At 45.3% G+C, this 12,878-nt stretch overlaps 1 protein-coding gene across 1 annotated transcript; it reads left to right on the plus strand.

Annotated features, from left to right (window-relative positions):
- Positions 1-4,574: 4,574 nt before the first annotated feature.
- On the plus strand, positions 4,575-8,494 carry LOC125524178 (uncharacterized). Its single transcript, XM_087533822.1, has 4 exons — positions 4,575-4,693; positions 4,800-4,936; positions 7,412-7,814; positions 8,171-8,494. The coding sequence occupies exons 1-4, from the start codon at positions 4,575-4,577 to the stop codon at positions 8,295-8,297; spliced, it is 786 nt and encodes a 261-aa protein (XP_087389948.1). The 3' UTR covers positions 8,298-8,494.
- The last annotated feature ends 4,384 nt before the right edge of the window (positions 8,495-12,878 follow it).

The following is a 12,878-nucleotide window of genomic DNA, read 5'->3' on the forward strand; positions in this document are numbered from 1 at the left end:
TACATGATTTGGAATTTGTTAGAATACTCTATGAGCTTCGCTTATATCTTTTGAGTTATATAGTTTTGCTCTAGTACTTCACTTATATCTTTTAGAGCACGGTGGTGGATTTTTTTTATAGAAACTATTGATCTCTCATGCTTCACTTAGATTATTTTGAGATTCTTAAATAGCATGGTAATTTGCTTAAATAATCCTAATATGCTAGGTATTCAAGATTAGTAAAAAAATTCCTAGGAGTGTTTTAAGAAACGTTTGGTGCTTGATGATTGTTTTGAGATATGGAGGTAATAATATCAAAGTCATGCTAGTTGAGTAGTTGTGAATTTGATAAGTGCTTGTGTTGAAGTTTGCAAGTCCCGTAGCATGCACGTATGGTAAACGTTATGTAACAAATTTGAAACATGAGGTGTTTTTTGATTGTCTTCCTTATGAGTGGCGGTTGGGGACGAGCGATGGTCTTTTCCTACCAATCTATCCCCCTAGGAGCATGCGCGTAGTGCCGAGGTTTTTGATGACTTGTAGATTTTTGCAATAAGTATGTGAGTTCTTTATGACTAATGTTGAGTTCATGAATTATACGCACTCTCGCCGTTCCATCATTGCTAGCCTCTTCGGTACTGTGCATTGCCCTTCTTACATTGAGAGTTGGTGCAAACTTCGCCGGTGCATGCAAACCCCGTGATATGATACACTCTTTCACGCATAAACCTCCTTATATCTTCCTCAAAACAGCCACCATACCTACCTATTATGGCATTTCCATAGCCATTCCGAGATATATTGCCATGCAACTTTCCACCATTCCGTTTATCATGACACATTCATCATTGTCATATTGATTAGCATGATCATGTATTTGACATAGTATTTGTGGCAAAGCCACCATTCATAATTCTTTCATGCATGTCACTCTTGGTTCATTGCATATCCCGGTACACCGCCGGAGGCATTCGTATAGTCATCTTTTGTTCTAGCATCGAGTTATAATCATTGAGTTGTAAATAAATAGAAGTGTGATGATCATCATTTTCTAGAGCATTGTCCCAAGTGAGGAAAAAAAGAGAATGGCCATATAAAAAAGGAGAAAGGCCTAAATAAAAAAATGAGAGAAAAAGAGAGAAGGGACAATGTTACTATCCTTTGCCACACTTGTGCTTCAAAGTAGCACCATGATCTTCATGATAGAGAGTCCCTTGTTTTGTCACTTTCATATACTAGTGGGAAATTTTCATTATAGAACTTGGCTTGTATATTCCAACAATGAGCCTCCTCAAGTGCCCTAGGTCTTCGTGACCAAGCAAGTTGGATGCACACCCACTTAGTTTCTTTCGTTGAGCTTTCATACATTTATAGCTCTAGTGCATCTGTTGCATGGCAATCCCTACTCCTTGCATTAACATCAATCGGTGGGCATCTCCATAGCCCATTGATTAGCCTCATTGATGTGAGACTTTCTCCCTTTTTGTCTTCTCGACATAACCCCCATCATCATATTCTATTCCACCCATAGCGCTATGTCCATGGCTCGCGCTCATATATTCCGTGAAAGTTTATAGGTTTGAGATTGCTAAGGTATGAAACAATTTCTTGGCTTGTCATCGGGGTTGTGCATGATGAGAGCATTCTTGTGTGACAAAAATGGAGCATGACTAAACTATATGATTTTGTAGGGATGAACTTTCTTTGGCCATGTTATTTTGAGAAGACATAATTGCTTAGTTAGTATGCTTGAAGTATTATTATTTTTATGTCAATATGAACTTTTGTCTTGAATCTTTCGGATCTGAATATTCATACCACAATTAAGAAGAATTACATTAAGATTATACCAAGTAGCACTCCGCATCAAAAATTCTGTTTTTATCATTTACCTACTCAAGGACGAGTAGGAATTAAGCTTGGGGATGCTTGATACGTCTCCAACGTATCTATAATTTTTGATTGCTCCATGCTATATTATCTACTGTTTTGGACATTATTGAGCTTTATTATCCACTTTTATATTATTTTTGGGACTAACCTACTAACCGAAAGCCCAGCCCAGAATTGCTGTTTTTTTGCCTATTTTAGGGTTTCGAAGAAAAGGAATATCAAACGGAGTCCAAACAGAATGAAACCTTTGGGAACGTGATTTTCTCAACGAACAAGACCCGGGAGACTTGGACCCTATGCCAAGAAACAAAAGAGGAGGCCACGAGGTAGGGCGGCGCGCCTACCCCCCCCCCCCCACCCCCCGCCCCAGGCGCGGCCTCCACCCTCGTGGGCCCCCTGTTGCTCCACCGACGTACTCCTTCCTCCTATATATACCTACGTACCCCCAAACGATCAGATACGGAGCCAAAATCCTAATTCCACCACCGCAACTTTCTGTATCCACGAGATCCCATCTTGGGGCCTGTTCCGGAGCTCCGCCGGAGGGGGCATCGATCACGGAGGGCTTCTACATCATCACCATAGCCCCTCAGATGAAGTGTGAGTAGTTCACCTCAGACCTACGGGTCCATAGTTATTAGCTAGATGGCTTCTTCTCTCTTTTTGGATCTCAATACAATGTTCTCCCCCTCTCTTGTGGAGATCTATTCGATGTAATCTTCTTCTTACGATGTGTTTGTTGAGATCGATGAATTGTGGGTTTATGATCAAGTCTATCTATGAACAATATTTGAATCTTCTCTGGATTCTTTTATGTATGATTGGTTATCTTTGCAAGTCTCTTCGAATTATCAGTTTGGTTTGGCCTACTAGATTGATCTTTCTTGCAATGGGAGAAGTGCTTAGTTTTGGGTTCAATCTTACGGTGTCCTTTCCCAGTGACAGTAGGGGCAGCAAGGCACATATTGTATTGTTGCCATCGAGGATAACAAGATGGGGTTTTCATCATATTGCATGAGTTTATCCCTCTACATCATGTCATCTTGCTTAAGGCGTTACTCTGTTTTCATTAACTTAATACTCTAGATGCATGTTGGATAGCGGTCGATGAGTGGAGTAATAATAGTAGATGCAGGTAGGAGTTGGTCTACTTGTCTCGGACGTGATGCCTATATACATGATCATACCTAGATATTCTCATAACTATGCTCAATTCTGTCAATTGCTCAACAGTAATTCGTTCACCCACCGTAGAATACTTATGCTCTTGAGAGAAGCCACTAGTGAAACCTATGCCCCCTATGTCTATCTTCATCATATTAATCTTCCAATACTTAGTTATTTCATTTGCTTTCTACTTTGCTTTTATTTTACTTTGCATCTTTATCATAAAAATACCAAAAATATTATCTTATCATATCTATCAGATCTCACTCTCGTAAGTGGCCGTGTAGGGATTCACAACCCCTTATCGCGTTGGTTGCGAGGATTTATTTGTTTTGTGCAGGTACGAGGGACTCGCACGTAGCCTCCTACTGGATTGATGCCTTGGTTCTCAAAAACTGAGGGAAATACTTACGCTACTTTGCTGCATCATCCCTTCCTCTTCGGGGAAAACCAACGCAGTGCTCAAGAGGTAGCAGACGGACACGGGGAAGTAGTTCGAGGTAGCATTGCATGGCGACGCCGACGAACTTCGAGGCGGGACGGACGGCGCAGGCGACGGGGAAGATTGGCTCCTCGACACCATTCGAGGTGGGGAACCACGAACTCGCCGGTGGCGACGGACGACACCACCATGTCGGCGGCGGCGAGAGAGGAGGGGAGAAAGGGTTTGGGTGTAGAATGAGATTCAAGTGGCGCGGGGTAGATAGTGTCTCGTAGAGCAGTGACGGGCGCGAGGAGTAGCCCACACCACCCAAGTATAAGCATGGGAGGTAGCTACGTGACCAAATATAGTTGTGGCACGCGACTGCAAAAACCCGCCACCCTCGGTTAGAAAATATTTGAAAACGGTTGGCGCCTGGCTGCGGAATATAGCTATGGCGGGCGACTAAAGCTGCCCGCCACACGTGTGTGAGGGAATTATGGCGGGCGCAGGACTTCACCCGCCACAGTAGCTTGCCAGTCGGGAAGAAATTAGAAAACACAAAGCTGTGGCGGGTAATCTTCGTCGCCCGCCACAGCTACTAGCTTAGTAGTGGCGAGCGTGCTTTAGGACTCGCCATTGCTTTCTTTCAAAATTAACTTTGACGGGTGCCACGCCCATCCTATCACTATTTGGCGTTCACCTATAAGCCAAATCATTTTTGAATTCGCTAACTTATTTCAAATTCACTATTTTTTGAATCCAAATCATTTTTGTGCTAGTGACGTTTGAATTAAAATTAAACTAAATCAATATAAAATAAAATAAAATGAGTGCTCTCTCGCTAGCTCTTCTATACTTGCGCCAGCTGGGCCAGGCCCATATTGCGCATGCTACGCTAATAGCAAGCGATGCGAGGTCCACTTGCCCGAGTGAAGAGGCTCTGACCCTTGCCAAAGTCCCCCTCGCCCTCGCCTTCTCATTTTGGGGAGCCCGTGTCGGGAGTTCGCCGGATATAGTGCAGAGGCGGCCGCGGAGCCCGATCGTGTCATTCCGGGTATGTAACTGCTCCTGCATTGTGATCTCCGCGGCGACTGAGGGCGGGGACGTGATGGCGGAGAAAGAGGTTGGTGGCCGGTGGGAAGGGTGTGGGGGAGGCCGCGGGGTCGAATCGAAGAGGGAAGAGGGCGGACACGGTGAGAGGGAGAGGGAGATGAGGCAGCGGATCAGGTGGACGAAGATGGGACACTGGAGTTTGAGACAAGCCGGTGTAGGGGGACAAAGAGATTATTTGCATTTCTATTATCTCACTCATTTTCTCTCTTCAAATTCATAGGATGACCACCTACATTCTCCATGAGGGACATGCTATCTTCGGGATCGGGATGGACCTCCACCATCACCATGAGAAGGGTCTGTTCAAACTTCTTCAAGTGCGACCGTCCTTCCAGCCATCTATTCACCCACTGCCAGGTAGGCCAGGCGGCAGGAATGCCTGGGGAGGTGGGGGCAGGGACGGGGGCAGGAAGGCCTGGAGGGGAGGGGTCGAGAAGGCCTGGGGGAAGGGGCTGGAAGGCCGGCCTGGAAGGGGAGGAGGAGGGTAATGTCATGTGCGTGCAGTTGCCATGGCAACTGGAGTATGCCTACTGAAAATATGGTCTTTTAAGTGGTATATATCTTGGGTGCTAGGACTACTGCAATGTTATTATACAAGATGCATGCAAATAGTCGCAAGAAGATATGGGGTGAAATAGAACTAATATTTTATACCAAACTTGTATACTTATTTATTTTTATTGTTATCTACTATACTATTAAGGAGTATAATTTTAATGTTAGTTGCTATAGTTAATCACATAATTTAGTTGGTATAGTTAACAAGTGTTCTTCGTTGTGAGTTGTAATGTATATGACCGGTCACTTTATTTATGCTAAATTTGAATTAGGTGATCTTACATAAGTTATCTCTAAAAAGATTGTGACAATTGAAAAAATTCCATATGGCCTATATATTTGTATGTATGTGCAAATGTTGATGTATAGTTTATTTTCATTAAATATCATGTGAGAGGTGTTCGAATAATGTCCAACTAATATTTTAATAGTGATATCTAGTGTATTATTATGTGTGCATATTTCTAGAACCTGGAAATTGTATCATTTGCAAATGTGCTTAAAGTTAGATATAGTAATAAATTCAACATATGCATTGTATTGAAAATAATCACTAACGAACGTAGCATATCACCAATTCAGCTATGCTTACATACAATTTATTTATTTGGTATGCCCATCTAGACATTTGGTTTCCTTTGGTCTTATATAATGAGTTCATGCCAGTTTTTAAAATAAAAGGCGTACATACTAAACTTAGAATCTATCTATCGAAGAGAGGCTAGTGGGCTAACTTAGATCATTGTCATCTATCGGATTCACTATTGCCTAGCAAAATTTTTTTTGGCAAACATAGTGGCTAAAATACCCACTGTAACTCTATTTTTTCATTAATAATGATGAACAGTTACATATGGTTGTACAGCTTGAAAGATCAAAAATGTAAGATCTACAAGTAATCTAGCCATGATTGCATACCCTGTTTCAAGCTAGGTTTAGCTTTCTTTATGATGGTGTCAAAGTGTTCCTTGAAGCATGCAATACAGCAATCCATGTTCTTGGTCTTGTTCTCAAAACTATGTTGTTCCTGTGTTTCCATAAGCTCCAACATCCTGCTATTAGGCATTCTTTGAAACATTAGGTGTTATTTCTTGTCTTCCATCCATTAACATTTCCGTGAGGTCATAAACAATGTTCCATTGGAATCCAATCCAACCAGAAGTTCTGACTGAAATCCCAACTAAAAAATAGGTTCATTAGATGCGCATTAGGTTCATCCTCACATAATACACATCTGCTAGTCTCTATGTTGAAGTTCTTTCTCAATAGAAGGTCTCTGGTATTCAACCTATCTTGCAATAATAGCCAAAAGAATTTTTTTGTTTGGGCAATGTGCATGGCTTCTGGATCCATTGGAAGGGTTTTGGAGCATCAGATGGATTTCCAATGTATTCTAGGTAGATTCTTTGTTAGAATATTTGGTATTATTCCAATAAAATTGCCAGGTGTCCATGGTGGTAGAGTTTACTGTGTCATCAATCATTTCCATAAGGAAATTGAACCAACAAGAAAGAGGTATAGACATCATCATCATCATCACATTTTGCTGCTCAACCGCCGCCTCGATCAGGTGATGTGGTCTATGGCCAGAATGAAGAGGAATGGAGACAGTGGGTCGCCCTCAGGGACGGGCCCAGAAATTCAAAATTGTTTATTCAAATTTTAGAAAAACAGAAGTCTATAGCCTTCCTTTTGGTGTATAATAAATTACAGAAGCATATTGTACTAGTTCTAAACTATATAAAAGATACCACATAATATATTATAATCACAAAAAATGATCATGACTTGGTATTGTTCAACATATCATGGCAAAATCTAAAATATATAGAGGATCGGAAATAGTAAATGATAAAAAAAACATACAAATCACAAGATAACTTTGCGATCCTTGATGCTTTGAAAATGGGTGATGATGTCCTCATCCTTAACTTGCAAGAAGAAATCTCTTTCAATGAATGTGACCAAGCAATCATTCAAGTATTTTTGCCCCATCTAACTTACTTAAGCTGTGTTTGGTTGGACTTTTGTATCCAACTTCTGGCTTTTCAAAGCTATAAGCTAGCCAAAGGGTGGAAATGAGAAGCAGAAGTTGTAAAAGTTGTAGCTTCCTCGTAGTGCAATTGTCGCAGTCGGTGTACCCCCAACTTCAGCTTGGCGTTTTTAGCTGTCCCCAGATAGTTGCGTGGTATTTACCCACCTTTGCCACTGGTAAGTGGAAAACCTTTCGATTTTTCTCTCCCAGCGAACGTGAACCCACCACAACGACATGAGAGGGCCTCGTCCCCGTCTCTTTCCACTCGTCCAGAGCGCGGGCAGCCGCCGCAAGCGCCACCGCTTACCCTCGGCCGTCGGCGCCGCCGCCTACCCTCCGTCGTCGGCGTCCCCTCTTGCGTCCGCCGCCACGCCGGACCCTCCTCTGCCCCGCCTCGAGCGCCTCCCTCGAGCAGCCGTTCCCCATCCCAGCAGCGTCGTCGCTCCCCGAAGCCGCTCCAGCCCAACAACACCGCCCCCGCACCTACGCCGGTGCTTCCTCCCACGTCCGCCGCCACACTGGACCCCCTCTACCGCGCCTCAAGCACTTCTCTGGATCAGCCGCCCCCATTCCAGCAGGGCCGTCGGACCCGGCAGCCGCCGCTCCTGCACAGCAACGCCGCCCCAGGAGCTACGCCGGCAGGTAGCAACCTCCTTCCTCCTCCCTCCTTCCTCCATCTTCCCTCATCCCCCTCCCTCCCTCCATCATCTTGTGTTTGTTCAGTAAACGGTATGGAGTATGCTTGCAAGGTGTTTGTGAGAACGCCTATAGGAAGAATATTGTTCGTTCTATAATGTTCTGTCGGTGCAAGAGGGAGATGTGTGTACAGAATGGTTAGTTGGCATGTGATTCATTGTTAGTACATGGATGCCATATTTTCACATGAGGGCAGGAGCGATACATGCCCATGGCGTTGTTGTTTCATGTTGTCGTCAGTATAGAGTTTCTTGTCTGTTTGAGATCGAATACACACGACTCTTGACCTCCTGTGCTCAAAGATTGCAGGTAAAATCTGGCGATCTATGTAACGACAACAAGAGAGTTTGTGAAGCATTGCATATAAAGTATTTTCTTGAAGAACATTGCATAGCAAAGTTTGCCTTCAAGATTGTTAATTCAGCATGATTGTTGGCTTGTTGCATATGAGCTCAGATGCTAAATGAGCGATTGATGAAAGCTAGGAGATCACCAGCAACTTTAGTGTTTATTAGTAGTTGAGCTGATTATGGTCAGATTTCTTATACAACTTATCTAATTAATTTTTTGTCTTGTCATTGGCTCAATTGGATCCAGAGCTACATTGTATATCATCCGTGTATGAAAATAAATTGCTCTCAGTGTTCTATGACCAATTAGCATATAAACAGTCTCTACGGCCAATTATAATTGTGCGCCTTGGTCATCGTGCCCAAAATAATACAGCTTACATAAAGAAACGGAGGGAGTATATGTCAATTAACTTGCAGTATCAGTGTTCTGCGGCCAATTAGCATATAAAGACTCTCTCATGCTCTCAGGCGCATTAAAGACAATTCATAGTCAAATCTATAGTTTCACAGTTGTTTCAACCAAATAGCTTTCAGCTTTTTCACAGCTGAAAGTTCACAGCAGCTTTCTCACAGCTCACAGCAGCTTTTTCAGAATCTACAGCTCAACCAAACACAGCCCCTGCCTAGCGCCTGAATTCAGTTTGACAGTGATAGATAAATTCAGTTAGAACACGGACTATGAATCGGCATGAGAGGAGAGAGCCCAATTTCTGGGTCAAAGGATTAGTACATCTAATTAGTGATTATACCTTCGATAGTTGAATTCGAGTTGTGGCATTGAAATTAGATCGATTCCTGCTATCCTGCTACCCGCCACCTACAACAGAGATTAGAAAGTTCCAAACCAAAAGGGGCAGGGGATTAGGGATTCAAAGATGTATTTGTCCGTCGCGTCAATGCTGCAGTCACCGCCACGTGTACCTGTGATCGATCAGGCGACAGCAGCTCTGGACCGTGGCCATCGTGCGGTGCCGATCAGGCGGTTCGTGGCTTGGCCGCTTGGGTCGAGAACCAGAGAACAGGGGCGGTGCTGCCGGTTCGTGTGCCTGGCTCTGATAGATGGAATTTTTTCTGGGCGATGTGTGCGAGTGACTTGGGCCAATGGGCCATGTCGTCGTATTGAGGTGAAATAGACAATGGGCTGCCTCTCTTTTTGGGCTGAAAAGTTTAACTTACACACTCCGAAGTGTCAGTATCGATTTTCCTTATATAACACAGTATATAGATATATACCTAGTTTTTTCACAAAAATAATGGGTATTCAAGTGAATACCCTTGAATTGAGGTGGGCCCACCACTGGTCGCCCTGCCATAGCCCGCGGTGATGGATGATTCTTGCACCCGCCGTGCCGTTCAGTGAGACCGCCGAGGAGGTTGTAGCAAGAAGTCGGGCCAGCAGTCGCGCCACCACGTGCTAAACCCAAGCTTCTGGAGTAGTTTGAGTAGGAAATCCCATGATACCGTGTCAAACACCTTCGCAATATCTAGTTTCATGAACAAACCTCGTGTCCTATGGCGATGGAGAGCGCGCATGGTGTTCTGGACGAAGAGGAAGCTGTTGTGGATGCACTTTGTTTTCAGGAAGGATGTCTGCACCGGGGAGACTATGGAGTGGATGACGGCCGCTAATCTAATGGAAAGGACCTTGGGGATGAGCTTTGCAACTGAGTGTATTAGTGAGGGAGTCCTGGATTAGGGGGTATCCGGACAGTCGGATTATATCCTTTGGCCGGACTGTTGGACTATGAAAATACAAGATTGAAGACTTCGTCCCGTGTCCGGATGGGACTCTCGTTGGCGTGGAAGGCAAGCTTGGCAATACGGATGTGTAGATCTCCTTCCTTGTAACCGACTCTGTGTAACCCTAGCCCCCTCCGATGTCTATATAAATCGGAGCGTTTTAGTCCGTAGGACAACATACAATCATACCATAGGCTAGCTTCTAGGGTTTAGCCTCTCTGATCTCGTGGTAGATCAACTCTTGTACTACTCATATTATCAAGAATAATCAAGCAGGACGTAGGGTTTTACCTCCATCAAGAGGGCCCGAACCTGGGTAAAACATCGTGTCCCCTGCCTCCTGTTACCATCCGCCTTAGACACACAGGTCGGCCCCCCTACCCGATATCCGCCGGTTTTGACACCGACATTGGTGCTTTCATTGAGAGTTCCACTATGCCGTCGCCGTAAGGAAGGATGCCTCGTCTCGTTGTTAAAAACAACATTACCGCCGTGGGAGCCCTGGCTATCGGCCAAACTCTCCGGCTAGGCAGTTTCATCATGACCGCCCGTTCGGCCGTTTCGTCGACGATGACTTCTCGGGTCATCAAAAACAGCCTCCACGTCGGCTCATAATTTGCCGAGCAGATGGATCCAATGGAGCTCTCTTCCCTAAACGAGCTCTTGGATCGTATCGCTGCCTTGGGAGTCGCTACAGACTATGATCGGATTGGGCTTAAACCCGATCAAAGGGAGATTAACTCTCCACCGGTCACCCATCATATTGAGGTGGTGGAGGAACAATGCGGCGATTTTTCCTCTATCTTGAGGACTAACTATGTCCAGATTCCTGAACTCTCCGAGTCGGACACCCATTTACGGGAGGACATCACCCAATCCCTGAACCTAGAGTCAGGTAGCGGGCCAGACTTATCGGGCAACATCCCGGAATCCAAACTTCCAAGATCGGAAACTCCTCGGCCCCTGGGTCTCAGATCAGGTAGGGGTTCGGACTCAAATCCACCCACCCACCCAGACATAAACGATCTTTCCCACATCAGGCAAGAGCCTCATGAAACAGTACATCATTATTGGGCCAGATTCCTCCTTGTGATGAACAAGGTTAAGGACTGTTGCGAGGAAGACGCAGTCTCATTTTTCTGCAATAATTGCACGGACAAGGGAATCCTTATCGCCTTAAGTCGCCGTGACATATCACGCTTCGCTGACTTGGCATCCATAGTACAAAAGTACTGCGCGATGGAAATCGCTTGGAAAACCAAAACGAAATTTTGGGATAATCCGGCTCGGAATATACACCCAGTCCGAAGTAAAAGGGTGCACTATCATAAGACACCCGAGTTAGTTACAAAGAAACAAAAACCCTCTACAGGGCATGGAACCGTATTGGAGGGATGGCTCAACGGCCCCTGCAAAATTCATAGTACAGCGGATACCACACCAACACACAGCCTTAGAGCATGTTGGGTACTCCGGCAGGTGGCAAAAGTGGTGAGGATCTTCTCATCCCAAATACCACAGAGCATCATCCCGTGGATAACAATACGGTATTAACAGTCTTCGAAACCTTCGCATCAAATAATAGGCTCAAGCAAACACTCCGCAGCCTTGCCGAAATCTGCCACGTGGCAGCAATGAACCCATGGAGTGACACGGCTATTACCTTCAATGCCAGTGATGAACCTAAATTCCGAACAGCCCGAGCACCAGCTGCACTGGTCCTTAATCCAATTGTGGATGGCTTTCGACTCACCAAAGTACTCATGGACGGCGGCAGTGGATTGAACCTCATCTATGAGGAAACTCTTCAAAAAATGGAAATAGACTGGAACCGCATTGAGCAAAGCAGCACAACCTTCAGAGGAATCATCCCCAGTCGGGAAGCACGCTGTGCCGGGAAAATCACACTAGATGTGGTATTCGGCACGTTGGAGAACTATAGGTCCGAAGAAATTACATTCCAAGTGGCCCCGTTCAGTAGTGGATACAACGCCCTTTTAGGACGGGAGGCGTTCACGATCTTCCAAGCCATACCCCATTATGGGTACAAGAAGCTCAAAATGCCCGGGCCCAGCGGAATCATCACTCTCGCTAGTGATCCGAACACAGCGCTCCGCGCCGAAAACAAAACAGTCGCATTGGCCCTCGAGGCATTGTCCGAAGCCCTTTCGGCCGACGAGTTAACTGCGCTACGCTCCACAGTGGACAGGGACGACGTGATACTTGACAAGAGATCCAAGTCCACCTATTTTAAACCAGCGGATGAAATAGTCAAATTCCAAGTCCACCCAACGGACCGTACAAAAACAGCCTCCATCAGGGCACAGCTAAACCCCGCCGTGGACGCCGCACTACAAGAGTTCCTGCGCGAGAGTTGGGATATATTCGCCTGGCACCCCTCAGACATGCCAGGAATCCCACGCAGGCTGGCCGAGCACAGCCTCAATATTCTAAAGGGATTCAAGCCGGTCAAGCAGACTCTTCGGCGTTTCTCTGAACCTAAGAGACAAGCTATGGGAGAAGAACTAGCCAAGTTATTAGAGGACGGATTCATTAGAGAAATAAAACACAGGGACTGGCTAGCAAACCTGGTGATGGTATCAAAGAAGGACAAATCCTCACGCCTGTGTGTCGATTTTAAGGACCTCAACAAGGCCTGCCCAAAGGATCCCTTCCCCCTCCCCCGCATTGATCAAATTATCGATGCTACCGCAGGGCACGAGTCAATGTGTTTCCTCGACGCATACTCCGGCTACCACCAAATCAAGAAGGCGGAGTCCGACCAAGCCGCAACGGCATTTATCACACCATACGGCCCCTTCTGTTTCAACACAATGCCTTTCGGGCTAAAAAATGCCGGCGCAACATATCAGCGCATGATTCAGACATGTCTGGAGAAACAGATCGGCAAAACAGT

This window comes from Triticum urartu, chromosome 7A, assembly GCF_056163025.1.
Source record: "Triticum urartu cultivar PI428250 chromosome 7A, HENAU_Tu73, whole genome shotgun sequence".
Lineage (NCBI taxonomy): Eukaryota > Viridiplantae > Streptophyta > Magnoliopsida > Poales > Poaceae > Triticum > Triticum urartu.